This window comes from Lutra lutra, chromosome 2 (genome assembly GCF_902655055.1).
Source record: "Lutra lutra chromosome 2, mLutLut1.2, whole genome shotgun sequence".
NCBI classification, from domain to species: domain Eukaryota; kingdom Metazoa; phylum Chordata; class Mammalia; order Carnivora; family Mustelidae; genus Lutra; species Lutra lutra.
Window position 1 is genome coordinate 100,731,890 of NC_062279.1, and position 21,529 is coordinate 100,753,418.

Consider the following 21,529-nt stretch of genomic DNA (forward strand, 5'->3'; position numbering starts at 1 on the left):
CACTTAACAACTGAGCCTCTCAGGCGCCCTTTTTCTTTTTCTTTTTTCTTTTTCTATTTTTTTTTAAGGCATTTGAGTTTATTTTTGTGTTTTTGTGTTTGGTCTAAGAAAATGGTTCAGTTTCATTCTTTTGTATCTTGCCATCCAGTTTTCCCAACACCATCTGTTTAAAACTTTTTCCCACTGGATATTCTTTCCTTCTTCATTAAAGATTAATCATGGGTTGCTTTCTGGGTTTTCTAATCTGTTCTGTTGACCTATGTGTCAGTTTTTGTGCCAGTACCATACTATTTTAACTACTACACTTAATTACTATCTAGAAATCTGGGATTTTGACACATCCAGTTTTGTTTTTCCTTCCTCTTGTATTTTTTGGAAGAGTTTGAGAAGAGTAGGTATTAACTTTTCTTTAAATACTTGGTAGAATTCACCTGTGAAGCCATCTGAGCCTAGACTTTTGCCTGTTGGAAAATTGTTGATTACTGATTCAATTTCATTGCTAGCAATAGGTCTGTTCAAATTCTCTTTTGCTTCCTGATTTGGTTTTGGTAGTTTATATGTTTCTAGGAATTCATCCATTTCTTTTAGATTGTTTGGTTTGTTGGCATATAATGAATTTTTTAATTTTTAAATTTATTTTAACTTATTGTTTTGTAATTTTTTTTCAGTGTTCCAAGGTTCATTGTTTATGCACCACACCCAGTGCTCCATACAATACGTGCCCTCCTTAATACCCAGCACCAGGCTCACCCAACTGGCATATAATGTTTTATAAAATTCTCTTATAATCCTTTGTATTTCTGTGATATCAGTTGTTATTTGCCATCTTTCACTTCTGATCTTGTTTATTTGAGTCCCCCCCTTTTATGAGTCTTTCTAAAGTTTTATCAATTTTGTTGATCTTATGAAGGAAACAGCTCCTAGTTTCACTGATCCTTTCTATTGTTTTGTTTTTAGTTTCTATTTCATTTATTTCTGTTCTAATCTTGATTATTTCCTCCCTTGTACTGGTTTTGGGTTTTGTTTGTTCTTTTTGTTTCTAGCTGCTTTAGGTATAAGGTCAGGTTGTTTATTTGAAATTTTTCTTGTTTCTTGAAGTAGGCCTTTGTTAGTATAATAAATTTCCCTCTTAGAATAGCCTTTCCTGCATCCCATTTTTTGGCTGCTGGGTTTTCATTTTCATTTGTCTGCATGTATTTTTTATTTCTCTTTGATTTTTTGGTTGACCCATTCATTGTTTAGTAGCGTGTTAATTAACCTCCATATATTTGTGCTCTTTCCAGATTTTTTCTTGAGGTTGATTTCTAGTTTATTGCAGCCGGCACGACAAATCAACCAGGAACGTGAGGGTAAGAGAATGGTGCAAAGAAATTAAGAGACAAAGAGATGGGGGCAGGAGGAGCACTGAGGAGGATGTCCAACAGAGCTGATTTTATTCCACATCTTACAAGCATTTATAAGGCAGATCACAATAGAAGGAGTAACAGCAAATTCCTATAACAAGTTTACATGAACTACAAACAAATCTGTGATGCCAGGTAGTCAGGGCTAATGCCATTAGCTACTATTGATACAAGAAGTTACAATCAACCAGGGAGTGGATTATGGGAGGTACAGGAACAACAAGGACCAACTAATACAATCAACCAGGGGGTGGATTATGGGAAGTACAGGAACAACAAGGACCAACTAAGAATTTATGACCCTGACCACATTGTTCCCTTCTGTAGGGAGTCACATAGGCGAGTGCACGACACATAGCACAGACCCTTTCTCAGTGTTACTCAACTTTCCTGTCCTTAACCCCTTATCAAGGCGTCTGGACTTTAAAGGAGACACAAGTCAGGGCCTGGTTTGATCCACGACTCCAACCGTGCTGTGACCTCCAACATTAGTTTTATAGAAATGTGGTTGGAAAAGATGCATAGTATGACTTTAGTCTTTTTGAATTTGTTGAGACTTGTTTTGTGGCCTAACATGTAATCTGACCTGGAGAATGTTCCACATGCGCTTGAATAGAATGTGTATTCTGCTGTTTTAGGATGGAATTTTCTGAATATCTCTGCTAAATCCATCTGGTCCAATGTGTCATTCAAAGCCACTCTTTCCTTGTTGATTTTCTGTTTGGCTTATCTATCTACTAATGTAAGTGGGGTGCCGAAGCCCCCTATGATTATTGTATTACTCTTGACTACTTCCTTAGTTTTTTAAAATTTTATTTTAATTAACTAGTTAATTAGTTAATTAATTGAGAGTGAGAGAGGGCATAAGCAGGGGGAGGGATAGAAGGAGGGAGAATTACAGTCAGACTCCCTGATGAGCACAGAGCTGGATGCAGGGCTCTATTTTACAACCCTGAGATCATGAGCTGAGCAGAAACCAAGAGTTGGACATTTAACAGACTCCACCACCCAGGTGCCCCTCCCTCTAGTATATTTTTAATTTCATTTACTGAATTCTTCATCCCTGATTGGTTCTTTTTTATGTTTTGTGTCTCTTTGTTGAGGGTCTCACTGAGGTCCTCCACTGTTTTTCAAGTCCAGTGAGCACGTTTATGACCATTACTTTAAATTCTTTATCAAGCATTATTACTCATCTCCATTTCATTTAGCGATTTTTGGTGTGATTTTGTCCTGATCTATCATGTGGGACATATTCTTCTGTCTCCTCATTTTGCCAAACCACTGTGTGTCTGTTCCTATATTTTAGGAAAGTCAGCAACATCTCCTACATAGTGGTCTTAGGAAGAAATCCTGTAATGCCCTGCAATGCAATGTCCTCTGTTACATTTCAGGGATTACATTTCAGGGATGTCTCTTCTGTGTGTTACATGTACCCTACTGTTGTGCCTGAGCCACATTTGTCTTTAGCACAGTTGTCTGCAATGGCTTTCTTTGCCTATTGTGAGTAGGGTTTGGTCCTGTTCAGGGGCCAGTCTGGGATCACCTTGTGCTTGAGTTGGGTCAGACCAGGTGTCTGCTAGAGATACAGTAACAGCAAAGTGCAAGACTCTTTCCCCTGTGCTGTGCCCTGAGAAGCTTGGGGTCAGACCCAATGTCATCCCCCAGCCCACTGCTGGGGCCGCAGTCAGACTGATGTGTGTGGATATCTTCTCTTCTCCCCAGGGCAAGAGTCACTTTGAAGTGGTGTTGATCACCATCAGGGCTGCTTTGCACACTGCCATGCTTGTGTTGCTTTGGATGGATACCTGCCAAGGGCACGCTGGGGAGTCTGTGGGAGAACCCAGGGGCGGGGCGCGTGGTGTTAGCAAAGCTTGTGCTGGTCTGACATGAGAAGATACTTGTAGCCACTTTGGAGAATTCCTACCCAGACCAGGTTGGAGGGTTGGGTCAGCAGGAGAATGTGGGAGTGGAGATGGAGAGGGCACACTATTAGCAAGTTAGGTGGAGAATGTTTGCACTGTGTTGGTTCCTGCAGGTGTCTGTGCATCTGGGCTGGTAGGTGGGGTAAAGGGAAATGGTGCCTGCTATTTCTTTTGTTCTTGGAGAAGTCTCCCAAAGATCCTTACCTTTCCAGCACTTTCTGGGATTAGTAAACAAATCTCCCTTTCTTATACCCCGGGTATTTTTCAAACTGCTACTTCAATGCTGTATCTCAGCAGGGATGTTTGTTTTGCTATCTCTGTAAGGGTAGGGATTATTTCCTAGCACTCTCTGGTTGAGCCTGATGAGCTTTAAAGTTCCAGGTGTTAAGGTCCACTCATTATAAAAACTTGGGAAGTTGAGCCCCTGTGGTTTTCAAAGCCAAATGTTATGAGGATTTGTCTTCCCAGTGTGGGTCCACCATACCTGGGGTGTCTACTGTGAGGTCTGCTCCTCTCTCCTCTCTGCACCCATAGTGTCCCTCCCTCCCATGGACAGTCATGCTGGTCATTTTTGTTTCCTACCATGTCTCTGCCCTTCCCACCCTCTTCAATGTGGCCTCTTCTGTACATTTAGCTGTGGAGTGTCTCTCTACTCTGCAGGTTGTTTTCTGGGTTATTTACACTAGGAATACCTATGTGACATGGAGAACATAGGATACTCCTCCTCCACCATCTTCCCCAGAATGACCTGGTTGGACAAACCTTAATTCCTATATGGACATGCATTTCAGACATTTTGTCCATCAGATAATGGACAAGCTGGGAGATGATATAGAATTTATGTGTTTGAATCTGTGTTTGAGCTTTCTGAAGAAAGGAGCCATCAGGTTTTTGTCATTGTTGTTGTTCAAAACTGTGTGCCCAGCACCTAGCACAATGCTTGACCCATAGAATTTCAGAGATTCTGAAAAGAATGAATGATATACAGCTTGTGGAGTGAGACATTAATTAAAATAAAAACACTATTGGGGTGCCTGGGTGGCTGACTCAGTGGGTGAGGCCTCTGCTTTCAGCTCAGGTCATGATCTCAGGGTCCTGGGATTGAGCCCCGCATCGGGCCCTCTGCTCAGAGGGGAGTCTGCTTCCTCCTCTCTCTCTGCCTGCCTCTCTGCCTACTTATGATCTCTCTCTGTCAAATAAATAAATAAAATCTAAAAAAAAAATAAAATAAAAACACTATTAGAGGAAAAGTAAGAGCAAAACTAAAATGCAGTAACACAGAGACTCAGCTGCAGTGAGAATAAAAGCTGAGAGTGAGGGAGAGACAGCAATGGACACGACTGATACTAAGAAGGAGACAGAAGCCTGACTTCTTTCCATCATCTCTCTCTGTACAACTATCTCATCACGCTCCCATTCTGCCCAGTGACATTCCCCAATGAAAATGACTTGTTTTCACAACGTCCTTGAGGGCGAAAGAGCACACAGACTACGTGCAGGATGGCAAGAGCGAAGCGATCACAGTGGACACCTGCTGCCTGTCCCTGCATGTCCCCTACATGTGCACGTGCGTGCACACACACACACACACACACACACTCAGGTTTGCTCGCATTCACACACAGATCCTGGCAAAAACAGTCAAAAGAAAAGGCTTCTGCTTAACCCCTCTTTAGACAGTTACCTCTCGCTCACTCAAGAGTTTAATTCCATGGGCTGGGCTGGGCTTTCTGCTAAGGTTCTTTTCTATCGGACGGGTCTGGAGAACATCCAGCCTCCTGCTTGCATTACTAATAGCATCAGTAGTGTGCTGAAACTGAAAGGTCCTGGAGTTGTGACAGGCTTTGCCATGGGTCTTGGGATGGTCATGAACCTCTGAATGCCCCTGAAGTGCTGCACTGGCCTAACTCGTGCTCTGTCTTCCCACTGTATCACCCGTGCTTTCCCGATAAGCTCCCACCTGAGGCATTTCAAATGTCAAGTTTAGGCAATGATCACCTCTCCCTTCAAGGAACTGGTTTGTTTGGGCCATTTTAGACAGTCTGTCAAAATTGAGAAGACAGAGGGGCGCCTGGGTGGCTCAGTGGGTTTTAAAGCCTCTGCCTTCGGCTCAGGTCATGATCTCAGGGTCCTGGGATCAAGCCCCGCATCGGGCTCTCTGCTCAGTGGGGAGCCTGCTTCCTCCTCTCTCTCTGCCTGCCTCTCTGCCTATTTGTGATCTCTCTTTCTGTCAAATGAATAAATAAAATTAAAAAAAAATTGAGAAGACAGAGATTGTCCTATAATGAGAGATGATATTCAAAATATCCGACAACTCGTGCGGCACGGATACCAACCAACAGGAGGGGACATAGCTGAAAACGGTCAGTATACCTGGTCAGGGCAGGGCGGCTGAATTTCACTCTGTTGGCTTGCTACCCAAGAACATGCATGCAGCCCACAACTGTAACATACCCCTGAGAACACGCAGATATATTTTATGACCCAAACCTATGAACCACCTTCGCAACCTGCCTCACTTGAAGAGATCACAATCTCATACATGAAACAGACATTGTTTATATATTTGAGTATCAACTGTAAATAGTGTTCTTAAGTAATATTTTACTGTATTAATTTTCCACTGCTGCCTAGTAAATGACTACAAACCTAGCAATTTAAAATAACACGAAGTTGTTACCTCACAGTTCCCATGTGTCAGGAGTGTAGGCACGGCTTAACTTTACCTGGGTCCTAAGAACAGGGTGTCCTAAGGCTGCAGTCAAAGTACCAGCTGAGTTTGAGATCTTTCTGGAGGGCTTGGGGTCCTTTCCCAGGCCCTCAGGGTTGTTGGCAGATTCATTTCTTTGCAGCTGTAGAACTCACGATAGCTTGCTTTTTGAAGGGTGGCAGGGAAGCTTATCTGATCTTAGGGAAAGCCTAAATCTTCCTTTAAAGATTAAGTCAGACTCACCCCCTAAACAATCCCCTTTTGATGAACTCACAGCAATTCTGATGAGGGATTCTAATTATATCTGTGAAATCTCTTCATCTTTGCCATAGAATGTAACCTAATCACAGGAGCAACATCTACCATATTCACAGGTGTGCCCACAATCAAGGGATGGGAATTATACACCTGGGGGGAGGAAATGGAAAGGCTAATTTAGAATTCTTTCTACTTAACATCAATACTTTTTTTACACTCTGGTGATGACAAGGTACCTTCTTCTGTGATTGCAGAAACTTGTTGCAAATTTAGGGCTCAATCACATTTTTCCAAAATTGACAGAACAAAGTGGAGGGTGGACAAGACACCAGATGAAATAAGCTTTTATTTTTGCATTATTTAAAATAAGCATTTTTGCCTTTCATAAATTATTTACATTATCTTCTTATATGTTAAGCAAACACCAGTGGCATATCTATAGATATAGATATAGAAAATGCAAAATGAGGATAAAGATGAATAGCTCTAAGCAGTTCACAGCTCTAGATGTGGCTACATTTTTTTTATTATATGGAGAAAACGGACCTAAGAGAGTGTCCCGCTATTCACACTTGTGTTCATCTGCTAGGGCTGCCATAGCAGAATACCACAGATAGGGTGGCTTAAACAATAGAAGTTCTTTTTTTTTCCCCCCCAACAATTCTGGAGGCTGGAAGTCCAAGGTCAAGATTCTGGAAAAGATGGTTTTTTATAAAGCCTCTCTTCCTGGCTAGTATGTGTAAGGGCCTACTTAGCTAGAGGGAGCCATTTTGTGTTTTTTCAGTGAGCTTAGATTGACCCTGCCCCTCCCAGAGGAACTTACTTGCAAAACCCAGATACAAGGGCAGGTCAGGCCAGGTGGAGACATCCAATCAGTGGGGCATGCATATATCTACTAGGGTAAATTGAAATTCAATTGGCCACCCATGTGTAACCTAGCATGACTGTGCAGTTTTCTCTGTGTGTTGCAGACTTAGCATGACTGTGCAGTTTTCTCTGTGTATCACAATCTCATTGGCCACCTGTGTATAGCCAGGCTCAACTACCTCTATAAAAGTTAGTCTGTGAGGCTGGGAGAGGTCAGCCTTTTTGTAAGAGACGGCCCTGACCGGTCAGTTTGATTCTCGATGCTTGGCGTGAAATAAAGCTTTGCTTGACCTTCGCTTTGTATCAGTCTCACTCCTTTGATTATGGACCCTAACAGTAGACAGACACATCTTTGCTGTGTCCTCACAGGACCTTTCTTCTATGTGTGCATGGAAAGAGAGAGTTCTGGTGTCTCTTCCTCTTATTACAAGGTTACCAGTCCTATCAGATTTGGACTCGCCCTTTTGACTTCATTTAGTCTTAATTACCTCCTTAAGGGTCCTACCTCCAAATGTAGTCACATTGCGGGTTAGGATTTCAACATATTAATTTAGGGGGACACAGTTCAGTCCATATAATACTCAAAATATCTGTGGACGATGAACAACTTGGGTTCAGCTTGCTTATGTTGAGAGTGTCATTGCTGTTTTTTTTTTTTTTAGATTTTATTTATTTATTTATTTGAGAGAGAATGGGATCATGAGTGGGGGCAGGAGTGGAGGGAGGGGGACAGGCAGACTCTATGCTAAGCACAGAGCCCAGTGCCGGTCTTGATCCCACAACCCTGAGACCATAACCTGAATGGAAATCAAGAGTTGGATGTTTAACCGGCTGAGCCACTCAGGTGCCCCAGACAGTGTTTTTTAAAATTACTAATCACCATTCAAAAATTCATGCACATATTTCAAGAAATCTCTCCATCTATTTTCTGTCTTTGCTGAAAATAATAGTATCTCAGACTGGTAGTCTGTTACCAAGGCAACAAAGATACATGTGTGCCCTGAGCGGAGCAACAGAGCAACCTCTTATCCCTTGATTCTGATCGAATTACTGCAAACTGTGCCCAAACAAACCAGTTCTATCATTTTTCCCAGTAATGAGACAAGAGAGGTCCCATAGGTCTTCATAAAGGGACTATAATAGACCCATAGTTCAATAGCCAGGCATATGTCTCCCCCATATGTCTGTTGGACCTTAGGCTCTGTCTAATGAAAGGTGTGACCACACAGAAAGCATGGACACTTCTTCCACAGAGGTTAGGGATGAATGTTAGGATCTGTGGTAGAGACTGCTGTTTACAACCCAATATACTTTATCTCCTCTTTTTGTTAGTAACTGAGCCCCTATTTTAGAAATCAGTGGCAACATGCCCAGTGAAGAAGCTATATTTTCTATCTCCCCCTTGCAGCTAGAAGTGATCAGTGCATCTAGATTATTGTCTGGGACTCATGAGAAGACTTTTATGGAGGAAGCACAGAGCCATCACATGTCCTTGTCTGTGTTTACCCCCCTTTCCTTTTGTTTCTGCCTGAACTATGAATTTGATGTCTGGAAATAGAGCAGCCATTTGCATGACTGGAACTTTAGGAAGGATCTTGGATAAGAGTTAACTTCAAGGAGGGAAACCACATGTTAAAGAAGATGGAACTAAAACATGGAACAAACCCAGGTCCAAAATGACACCATGAAGCTTCTATACGAACCCTGGACTATTGGACTCTCTCATGTGACAGAGAAATAAGTCTCTGTGACTTGCTGCATAAAGCAAATGCCTAACTGATACAAAGTATAGAAAGAAAATCTCAGAATGTCAAAATTACCTCAGAAAATCCTTTAAATCCTCCATAAAACACAGTTAAATGGTGTGGTATAAATCCTAAATGAGTTATAGGCACGAGGAGATGTTTAGCCTTTAATTCTTGAGCCAGTCAAGAAACAGACTCAATTAGGAGTGCCTGGGTGGCTCAGTGAGTTAAGCTTCTGCCTTCAGCTCTGGTCATGATCCCAGGGTCCTGGAATCAAGCCCCGCATCTGGCTCTCTGCTCAGCGGGGAGCCTGCTTCCTCCTTCTCTCTGCCTGCCTCTCTGCCTACTTGTGATCTCTGTCTGTCAAATAAATAAATAAAATCTAAAAAAAAAAGAAAGAAACAGACTCATTTATGTGCTATCCTTGTATTGTTTCAATTAGTGTTTGTCTTTTACAAATTATTTATGTTGATTTCAGAGACTGTAATTCAGAAATTAAAATCATATATGGTCTGAAAAGAAAAATATAGGGAAGTCCCAGTATATCTAATCCTGATAGTTGGAAACAAGAGTGTGTGTGTGTGTGTGTGTGTGTGTGTGCACATGCATGCGTATATGGAATTACTGCATATATGATTCTACCTTCACTTTTGACAGGAAATTTTATGACTTTAACTGCATTAATGTTTCTTTATTGACTTTTAGTTAACATTTCAATTTCTTTTCAAGGCTCTTGAACAAACCATCATCATGGACATCCTGGCTACCAAGCAGGATTATGCACAGTATGTTTCTTTGAGCAGAATTATGGGGAGAAATATCAATATGACTGAACTTGCCCTCTCTTTTCTCTTTCTCATTTCTCTTTCTCTTGCATTCCATTCAACACTATGCTATGTATGAAACGGAGAAAAGTCGCTGGTGCCATGTGGTTTTGTGAAGCTGTGAGTTAAGTGAAGCTCTGAGAAGAATGGCAGGTGAAGAGGTTCTGGAATTCAGATTTCCCTAAGGAATGTTACAACGTTGCTAAGCTGTGTAGTGTATCTTAACAACCAGGGAGCCCCGTGGGCTCCTTGGAGTAACAGTGGGAGAAACTGGAGGGAGATTGTGAGATTCTTTTGGAAGTATTAGACATTAGTCTGTCTCTGCCAATTAAAAATTCCCAGCTCAAGTGCAAAGATTAAAGGAAACCAATGACAACTCAGTACAGACCCATTATGGGGCTTGGAGGGTATCAACAACCTTGAGTTCCTGTCAACCAGATTACCTTCTTTGAAAACTGTCCTCAGGTATAATTTTAAATTCATCATTAAAAAAATTTTCAAAAAGGTTTGGTATGGTTTAGGTAATGAACCTCAGGTTCATCTTCTTTTCAAGACCATGTGAAGACTAAATAAATCTGTTTTGAGGTAATGGTGTATTATCTTTTAAAGTAAACCATCTGTTGTTGAGGAGATCATATAAATAAAATGAGCTAATGTTGAATTTATTTCCACATTTATTCTGTGGAAAACATTAACTTTCTGTAACAAATACTGAGCATATACTATGAGACAGATACTGGGAATACAGAGGTTGGACACCAGACCATTGCCTGCTTAATTATGATATCTAATGGTGAGAAGCAGAAAATAAACATAGAAATGGGAAAAAAAATCAGGAAGTGACATGTGGGGGCGCCTGGGTGGCTCAGTGGGTTAAAGCCTCTGCCAGAGTCCTGGGATCAAGCCCCGTGTCCGGCTCTCTGCTCTGCAGGGAGCCTGCTTCCTCCTCTCTCTCTCTGCCTGCCTCTCTGCCTACTTGTGATCTCTCTCTCTCTGTCAAATAAATAAATAAAATCTTTAAAAAAAAAGAAAAAAGAAAGTGACATGTGCTATGAAGACAGCTTAAGGAGGGTAAGGTTTAGAGAGTTATGGAGGCTGGGGAGATGGTAGGGAACTACTTCAGAGAAGGGTAAGGAAGACTTTTGGAGAAAGCCTCATTTAGGCAGAGCAATGAAGTGAAGATCTGAGTGGTGTACATTTTAGGCTACTCCTAGCAAATGCAAATTGTTTCAGCGTTCATCATCTATGTATGTAATCTCTGCATCTCTGGGAATTCATAGTAACTTTCAGCTCTTCTCGATCATATATTGTGTTCTCCTGTTTAAAACACACATCGTACATAAGTGTTATTTTGGACTAAGATTATTAATATTTAATACAGATTTGCATAGTTTAAAAATAACAATGACCAAAGTTAGGACTAGATGATTACTAATGTTTTTAAAACATAGATTTGAGGGGCGCCTGGGTGGCTCAGTGGGTTAAGCCGCTGCCTTCGGCTCAGGTCATGATCTCGGAGTCCTGGGATCGAGCCCCGCATCGGGCTCTCTGCTCTCTCGGGGAGCCTGCTTCCTCCTCTCTCTCTGCCTGCCTCTCTGCCTGCTTGTGATCTCTCTGTCAAAAAAAAAAAAAAAAAAAAAAATCTTAAAAAAAAAAAAACAAACAAAAAAAACATAGATTTGAGGATTTTGTGTCATGTATTCTACATAAAATTCGGTGATTTGCTAATATACAGGTCAATTCAAGAGGCTGTAGGAAAGAAAATGTTGTTCTCAGAAGCTCTTTCATAATTCCCTGGATGGCGAATGGTAATTTTAATTAGATTTTCCCTCAGTTACCACTATACAGGTTTTTTTTTCCCCTTCTCCAGAATGAAAGCAGAATGCTGGCATCACAAGCAACATAGAATTATAAACAGAACTTGGCTACTTTCATTCAGCAGATCTTTTGGGCATAGCCTCTAAGTCAAGAGGGCTCCACCAAGGTTTTGCAACACAAGTGGGGAGGCAAAACACAACATATTTACTAATAATAGCTAAAATGTTCATGTTTGCAAATCATTTCACTTTTAAAAGGAATTAGTATAAAGAAGGGTAAGTTTTTCAACACTGTCTCTTGGTATTTAGTGGCAATGTCATTTGCCTACCTGTTTGGAAAGATTGGAGTTAAAACCTGTTAATACGTACAGCTTTTCTGAACAACAGTTACTGACACACCATAGTTGCAGTGACTGAAAATGTTTTTAGTACTTTGCTTCTCCACAACTGTGGAATGCATTCTTTAAAGTTGGAACACGAGATGGGGATGTGTCTTTTCCTGTGAACACCACCTGTCATGTGCATCACGGTGGAGAAGTAGGTTGAGAACTACTCCATATTATACAGTAAAAACCTAACAAGCTAAAATAGTGGAAACAAGTGTGTGTGTGTGTTTTGTTTTCTCTGTGTTGTTTTTTTGTTTGTTTTGGGTTTTTTAAAAAATATTATTTCATAAAATTGTATTTGGGTGTAGTAAAGAATCCATGGCTTATTTGTGGAAGTTATTATAACTGGTTTAGTCTTACAGAATCCATCCATGATATACACTGATATACCAGTTTTGCATTAAAGGGTATCTCTAACATTGATTTAGAAAAATTTTTAGTCACTTCATCATAAAATAAGTGATATTTCTGATTGTATAATAAAGATAATCTTTGTTTACCAATGAATAAATAATTTTCTGTTCTTCTGTTAATTCCTTATTTTAATAATATGTTCTTTTCATATTTCTCTTGTCTTTGGGGGGAAAAATCTATTCTTACATCTGAGTATTAATGATTCATTCATTTCTTTTGAGTTTATAAGTCTTAAAAAGTTATGGTCCAAAATCAGTGCTTATAACAAAGAGATATCTTAATAGAGAAAAATTATTCTAAGCCAATTCATGAACTTTAGAATGATGTACATTAAAATAACTGAGGAATGAATTGTCAGTCAAAGAGTGTTAAAATCAGTATCAGCAACAGGTGGAAGCATAAGATGTGGCCATTGTTTATAGTAACTAAAAGAGTTTTGCTTTTCTTTAGACTTGAGGTAGTTTCTGTTTTTTTTGTTTGTTTATTTGTTTGTTTGTTTTATTAATAGACCTTAGTTTTTAGAGTAGTTCTTCAGCTTACAGAAAAATTAAGCAGAAAGCACAGGGAGTATCTTGCCTACCTAGTCTTCCCTATTATTCATATCTTGTGTTAGTGTGGTACATTTGTTATGATTGATGAATCAATATCATACCTTATTAGTAACTGAAGTCCGTTCTTTATTTTATTTTTTTTAAAGATTTTATTTATTTATTTGACAGACAGAGATCACAAGTAGGCAGAGAGACAGGCAGAGAGAGAGGGGGGAAGCAGGCTCCCTGCTGAGCAGAGAGCCTGATGCGGGGCTCGATCCTAGGACCCTGAGATCATGATCTGAGCCGAAGGCAGAGGCTTAACCCACTGACCCACCCAGGCACCCCTGAAGTCCATACTTTAAGTTAGCATTCACTCTGTGTTGTACAGTTCTGTAGGCTTCAACAGATGCATAATGTCATGGATCCACAGTTACAGTCTAGAGCAGTATAATCCAGGTTAGTGTCACTGCCCAGAAAATCTCCTGCATTGCACCTATTCATTACTCCCCCACGTCTCCTTGGGAGCTCCTTGGCCTCCACTCATGTTTTAACTGTTTCCATGATTTTGTTTCTTCCAGAATGTCATATAGTTGGAATCAAACAGTATGTAGCCTTTTCATATTGGCTTCTTGGCAATATACGTTGAATGTTCCTCCATGTTTTTTCATGGCTTGATAGCTCATGTCTTTTACTGCTGAATAGTATTCCATTGTATGGATGTACCACAGTTTATATATCCATTCACCTATTGAAGGACATCTTGGTTCCTTCCATTTTTTGGTAATTATGAACAAACATTCATGTGTAGGTTTCTATGTCAACATGATTTCAACTCCTTTGGGTGAATATCTAGGAGTGCAATTGCTAGATCATATGGTAAGGGTATGTGTAGCTTTGTAAGAAACTTCCAATCTTTCTTCCAAAGTGGCTATACCATTTTGCATTCTCACTGGCAATGAATAAGAGTTGCTGTTGCTTCACGTTTCTGTCAACATTTGGCATTGTCAGTATGTTGGATTTTAGCCATTCTAATGGGTGTGTAGCAGTATATCATTGTTTAAATTTGCAATTCCCTAATGAAAAATGATGTTGAGTATCTTTTTATATGCATTGTTATTTGCCATCTGATTATCTTTTTTGAGGAGGTATTTGTTCAGCTTTTTTGCCCAGTTATTAATTTAGCTATTTGTTTTCTTAATGTTGAGTGTTAAGTGTTCCTTATTATTCTAGATACAAGTTCTTTATCAGATATGTGTATCACAATATTTTCTCCCAGTCTGTGACCTGCCTTTTCATTCTGTTAACAATGTCTTTCACAAAGTGAAATATAGTTTCACTTTTTTTCAGGTTCAAGGTAGTTTTATTTTTTCATCATTAGATCACTTGTTAGAACAATTCAAAGTACAACTTAGTCTTGAGTTATTCATTTACCTCATTTCTGAAAAGTTAAGTTTTTTTAAAAAGATTTTATTTATTTATTTGGGTGGGGAGAATAAGCAAGGGGGATGTGCAGAGGGAGAGGGAGAAGCAGACTCCTCACAGAACAGGGACCCTGATCCAGGGCTCGATCCCAGGACACTGAGATCATGACCTCAGCAGCCACTTAACCAACTGAGCCACTCAGGTGGCCCTAAAACTTTAAGTTTAAATCAGACTTTCAATAGTCCATAATGTTTGTTGATTTTGTAAATATTTTAATGATATATATGGATAAAATATTTACATATTGCCTTTATCTCTTCAACTATTTTGAAATTATTTTGAAACTTCCAATAGAAGCAATAAAAGTCACAACATCATATAATTAAGTTTTCTGTAATCCCAGAGTAAATCCTATAGCACTTTTTTAAATGTATGAATTTCAAACTTCCTGGAGGCACCAAAATTTTCATAAGAGGAAAAAGAAGAGTTTTCTTCATTGTTTGTTTATTGACCTATAACACCAGAATTTAAAGTATATCCCTACCCTTCAAATTAACCTAAGAGAATGATTGATGTGGGGAAGACACATATAGTAGAACAGGTGAATATCCTAGCTGACCACTCCATCAATCCCATCAAGTTTCAGATGAGCAAATCAAAATCTAGGAAATAAAGGTATTTATCCTTGGTCACTTAGCTTGTTAATGACAAAGTTAGGACCATATATATATCATTTTTAAATTTCAGTTCAGTGTCCTTTCCACTCTCCAAATTGCCTACTATATCCTTTTTCCCCAATAGAGACAAAATGAATTTACTAACTTAATTGTATGAAAGATCTCACACAGAAAGAATCAGTAACTCTACAGTTTGAGTTAAGGAAAGAGGTTAGAACTAACTCCTCATTATTTATGAGGAACAATAAGAAAATACACATTTTATTGTTAGATAACAGTATTTTATGAATTCCAAATATTTTAATATATTTTATTTGGCCTAGAATAAGTTTAGAATTTATTAATATTAGGTGTTTTGTGGCAACAGGGCTGGAAATTTATATACCATAGACTCTGAGTATATACCATGAAAAAGTTGAACACAGATTCTATGGTCTAAAAAGGTAGTCAATAAACTAAAAATGTGTGCCCCAATCTTGAGATCAATTTCTAGAACACGGATGTATTTGAATGCTGAAAATTATTCTAACCAGAAAAACTCCCTGCCATGGTTAGTAGTAAAATGTATATTTCCCAGTACTGCTATGATGAATAAGATTTCCATGTAAGATAGGAAATATAACACCAGAAAAAAAATCCTTCTTCAAATTTCAAGATAGTATGCCATTTTTAAAAAAGATTTTATTTATTTATTTGATAGAAAGCAAGAGAGAGAGCACAAGCAGGGGGAATGGCAGAGGAAGAGGGTGAAGCTCCCACTGAGCAGGGAGCCCGACATGGGGCTGGACACAGGGCTTCGTTCCAGGACCCTGGGATCATGACCTGAGCCCAAGGCAGATGCTTAACTAACTGAGCCACCCAGGCACCCCAATATTATGCCATCTTTAAGAAAGTTTGCTTAGGGACACTTGAGTGGCTCAGTCAGTTAAGCGACTGCCTTCCGTTCTGGTCATGATGCTAGGGTCCTGGGATTGAGTACTGCATCATGCTCCTTGCTCAGCGGGGAGCCTACTTCTCCCTCCACCTGCCGTCCCCCTGCCTGTGCTTTCTCTCTCTCTCTCTCTGACAAATACATATATAAAATCTTAAAAAGAGAGAGAGAGAGAAAGTTTATTTAACTCTTTCTTGTGTTTCTCATCCAGAAAATTTCCCCACATAATTGTAACTTCCCAAAGAGCCATAACATTATATTTGATCGCTTAGGCCTATGACACTGTAGGTGTCTAATAAATGATTGCTGAGTGATTGAGAGAGAATCATTAAATATTACTGAAAATTGCAACTAACGAATGCCAAAGTTTCCCTAGTTTATCGTTTGTAGATGCAATATCATTTGTAGATGTAACTATCAGATTTCTTTTCTCCTTTAGGTTTTACCATCTTCTCAGAAGATGATACAAATTTAAGAAGCTGGTTGTCTTAAAGCATAATAGGGAAGGTCCTCGTTATATGTATCACATCTTAATAGGAAAGGTACATCAATGTAAAACACATTTGTGGTTATTATAGTTTAAAGCTCTCATTTTCACTTATTATTTCAAAATTGATAGCCACGTTATGTATTTTTATGTTGGTAAGCTAACAAAGTGACCTTAAACGTAATTAAATATAGAACATATTTTAAGGTTTTGAGTTTTCCAGGGAAAAATGCCTCTGTTCCACCCTTGCCAGTATTCATTTCAATGTTTACAAAAATTTGGTCCAGGGGCGCCTGGGTGGCTCAGTGGGTTAAGCCACTGCCTTCGGCTCAGGTCATGATCCCAGGTCCTGGGTTTGAGCCCCGCATCGGGCTTTCTGCTCAGCGGGGAGCCTGCTTTCTCCTCTCTCTCTTCCTGCCTCTCTGCCTACTTGTGATTTCTCTCTGTCAAATAAATAAATAAAATCTTTAAAAAAAATAGTAAAAAAAATAAATAAATAAAAAAAAAATTTGGTCCAAAGTAAATAGCCTCACGTTGTTTCGACAGGAGAAATAATGCAGTGCAAACAAAGAAGAAATGTTTGATGTGTAAGGAAATGTCAAGAACCCCTCGTCAGAATGAATGTCATTCTATGATTTCAGGGTCTAAGCACCTCTGGAAGTGAGGTTAACAAGGTAGAATCCCAGGACCTTTTGTGGCAACAGCGGAGAGGAGCAAACCAATACCTCAAGAACATGAGCCTCAAGTCCCCAGCGTCTGCTCTTCCCTTTGAGAGCAAAGGCAACCATATCATGGCTAGAAATGGAAGCTGTTTTCTAGTCCGGCACACCCCTCACCCCAGAAGGGTCTGCCACATCAAAGGTAAGGGAACTCAAGATCCTAGAATCTCTCTGTCCCTGCATTTGGACTACTTGATGATTCTGGTGGGTAAACACAGGGATACTACTCAGAATACTTATCTAATGGTGAGGCACGGGTATGGACCATAGAGACCAGAGGCCAGACTTGAGGTTAGAGCAGAGCCTGCAAGCATCCCCTGTGCCAGGCATTAACCCTGGGATTTCCTGACTGCTAGGAAAGGGACCTGGAGGGGGGCCAAAGAGCTCACAGCAACAACTGACCAATTGGTATAAAAGTATTCAATATTTTAACAAACTGCATATTCCTGCTAGCATTTACAGGCTAAATATTAGCCCTAGAGAAGCATACATTTTACCCTCTAGCCCTTTTTCCCTTTCTGTTACTTTTTCTCCTTTTTTCTCTTCTTTCTCCCCTTTCTCCCTCCCTCCTTCCATCTCTCTTTCCCTCCATCTTTGCCTCATGTCTTCTCTTCCCCTTTTCTTCTTTTCTTTTCTCTTCTTTTCTTTTCTTTCTTCTTTCTTTCCTTCTTTCTCTCTCTTTTTCTTTCTTTCTTTTAAAATTTAGTTTCTGTAACATCATATACTGCTAATTATCTCCCCTATCTCTCTGACTGCTCCTTCCCAGAGTTGTTTTTTTTTCCCTGATTCTGTAGGAAATGTTGGAGTCCCTCACACCCCTTAGCCATTTTCTTAGCCATTTTCTCTCTTAGCCATTTTCTCTCTTTAATCTATACCATGACCCTACTACAATTTACTCATTCACAAGTTTCAAAAACTGTATAGACCAAGTGCTTTCAAATGGGTGTCTTAGACTCAGACTACTCTTCTAAAATTGGGATCTCCATATTCAGTTGCCTGCTTAACTTACATATGAGGCAATGGATGCTTCATGGGCACCTTGAATTTGGCTCTTTGAAACAGAGCTCTGGATCTTCCTTCAAAAGTGTATTTCTCCAACTAGTCTACCTGAACTAGTAAATGGTACCATACATTTTGGGCCTTTCTTGAACTCCTTCCTCTCCTTCCTTTCCTCTTGCAATACTTAACTTGATCTTGTCACTTTCTTTTCTAAATATTTTGCAAATTAAGCTACTTCTCTCCATGGCCACTGTCACACCTCCTTTCTAGGCCATTATTATCTCTTGGTCTGACTGCTACTTTTGTAATTTGTAGCCTCCTAACTGCCCTATTTCCACCCTTGCCCTCATCCTATCCACTCTCCACAGAATAAGATCATATTAAAATGTAAATTTAACTGTTTCAATGCACTACTCAAAACCCTTCAGAGATTTCCCAGGTATCTAAGATAATGTTTATCTTGATGTAGACTAAAATGTTCACTATGTTGTGGCCTCTGCCTCTTATGACTCATCTCCTATCAATAGCCACCCACCCACCCATTTTCATTATACGTATGCCATACTGCACTTGCCTAAGTTCCTTGAACGTATAATAAGAACTTTCCCACCTCTGGATTTTCACTCATACTATTTCCTCTCACCAAAAAATCCCCTCATTATTTGCTTTTTCTCGTTTCTCGGGTTTTGGTTTAAGTGTAACTTAAAAAAGACTTCTAGGCTCCACATCCTCAATCTAAATTCACTTTCTTTACGGTATATTCTCATAGTACTCCATCGGGGCAATTGTCTTGGATCAGGTTCTCTGGAAACAGACTCTGGGATGGAGATTTGTGTGAAGGAGGTTTATCGGGAACTGCTCTTAGGAACAACATGTATAGGAGGCCAGGGAAGCAGGACTGGACAGTGGTAATGTAAATAAAAGAAGCCTCAGTCAGTCCCATAAGGAGCCATGGACAGCTCTGTAGAGGTGTTGCAGCTTAAAGCAAGGGGGTCAGGCCTTTGTAATTGTCCATCAACCACTTACTGGTCAAGTTTCCATCGTGCAAGGGAATCAGGCCTTCGTAACCCCCATCAACCACTTATTGGTCATGGTCTCATCATGGTCTCATCACGCATGAAAGCAGTCTTCAGCTGAGAGCAGTTCCCAGAGAGGGACTCAGCATGAGCCATCAGTCACTGACACATGTCAGGTGGACGGATGAGCGTGCTAGTCCTGAAGGCATGGTTTGTGTAGTGCATTCCCACATCTACTACAGCAACTATTGCAGCTTATGACTAAATATTTTTATTTGATTATTATCAAGCATCTTCCACAAATTTGTGAGCTCCTTGAAAGCTGAAGATGTGTCTGTTTTGCTCACCACTTATTTTCAGTTTCCTAGAGTGGCTGTGATATGGGAGGTACTAGGTAATTCTTGTGGAAGGAAAGAAGGAAGCTTAAATTATACTCAGGTAAAAATGTAGAGCCTCTGACAGATTTTAAGGAGGGTTCATGTTCTACCTTAGCTATCTAGTTGTGTGTCCTTGAGCAAGTGATTTCATTCTTTAAAAAACTCATTCTAGCTGTATTGTAGAAAGTAGAAGGGGAACAGTGGCCTTAGAAGAGTTTAGGAGATCAGTTGAAAGGCTGACCCAGTCATCCAAGTGAGAGAGATGAAGGATGGGCCAGGGCAGACAGCAGGGCAGAGAAATGAAGACTGAACTTTGGGTTAGAGCAAGAGAAAAGCCCAGATGAGCAGTATAGGGAAAGCCATCACAGGGTTATGAGATAAAATAAGATTGAATGAGAATGGCTGGGTGAACACCAAAACCAAATTCCTAAAGAAGATCAGAAAAATGAAGGTCAGGAGAGAGCAAACAGATATTACAATAAAGAAGTCATAGATGGCTTGGAATCTGTTGTCTTGGCAAAATCTGACGATACAGGTTTTTAAAACCCACATGAGAAAAACGTTGCATTTCATTAGAACATTTTTTCTCTATGAGGGCAAATATTACCAAATTGAGTGTAATATTTTTTTCTGACTTCCAAATACTTGAAAGTACTTGATACATAACTCCTGTATATGTAATTCACATTCTGCCTTGAATTATCTTATACCTATAATACAGTATAAAACTGTTGGCAGGCAAAGGGTTGACTTTTATGTCTTCAACCCCCCTGCAATGCCTACCACAAAGCCTTGCTTATAGTACTGTATGTCCACATATAAATATACGTTCAATTGAATAGAAAATTTTCTTTGGAAATCTTTCAAGGAAATCCATGCTAATTCTAGAAAGCCTAGTAACTGGAATTGCATGAGGAAGAGAAGAGCCACAACCTGCTCTATTTTGACTGTTAACAGATATGTAGTTTGAACCCACACTCAGCACAAGGATACTACAACTCGTTTCACTAGTTTCCCCCAAAGATAATTCTTATGGTCCATTTTTACCAGCATTCAAGTGTTGAAGTCTGTGAGACCTAATGCTGTTGTAGTAGATAAATCCTTAAAAAATTAAATCATCAGTAAGTTTGTTCATTCTAAGAAATGTTAATTTAAAGTCTCTATTTGTGATACATATATGCTCTTTGTTAGCAACACAACATAAGCCAGTTTCTGCTCACAATGTACTTGGAGGAGATAGGAATAATAGGAAATAATTATAATACATTGTGTTATGGGCAATGATAGAAGTATGCTGGAAGTTCAGATGTAATACACAGATAGGGAAACCACTGGAGGAGTGTCAAGAATGCATTTCACAGAGGTTTATACTGGAAGGTACATGATAAAAATTAAGAAGAAACAATTAGCAGGACTTGGGCATTTACTGGATTTAAGGATGGAAAAAAAAGTCTAGAATTATTATCAGTTTTATTTTAACTTGGTTAACTGGGTGAATAGTGAACCAACTATTAATCTTGAGCATATAGGATGAAGGACATATGTCAGAGGTAAGATTCAAAGCTTCATTTCAGACAACCTTGTTGTACTTGATATGCCAATGGAACGTTCAGGAGTAAATGACCAAGTAGAGAAATGGATAGAAGGACTTGGAGGCTAAGGGTTAGATGAGGGTAAAGTAGATGTGAAAAGCAGGAGCATTTAGGTTAAAACAGTAATGTTATCGCCCAAGAAAGAAATCCCACCGAACTCTGAAAAACACAGGGATGGATAGACACAGAAAATCCAGAGAAAGAGACTGAAAACAAATAGCAACGATGCTGGGATAGGAAAAATCTCTGAAAACAGAGAGAAATGGTTTTAAATTACATTTGGTTGGCTGAAGTTTTTAAGCTATATTCAGAAGAGTCCTAGAGATCTAGGCAAGAGACAAAGATGGGGTAAAATGTGTTTGAACAAAGGGCACAATAGCCAAAGAAATTTGAGTACCCCTACTTCATGGCAAAAAGCATTATATTTAGT

General features: G+C 39.6%; 1 protein-coding gene across 1 annotated transcript in view; it reads left to right on the forward strand.

The window, feature by feature from the left end:
- Positions 1-9,949: 9,949 nt before the first annotated feature.
- The window catches only part of C2H4orf17 (chromosome 2 C4orf17 homolog), a 33,768-nt gene continuing 22,188 nt past the window's right edge, over positions 9,950-21,529 (forward strand). The window contains exons 1-2 of the mRNA XM_047718068.1: positions 9,950-10,194; positions 17,038-17,257. Of these exons, the coding sequence (XP_047574024.1) occupies positions 17,131-17,257 (127 nt within the window). The 5' untranslated portion in view covers positions 9,950-10,194; positions 17,038-17,130. The remainder of the gene's footprint in view (positions 10,195-17,037; positions 17,258-21,529) is intronic.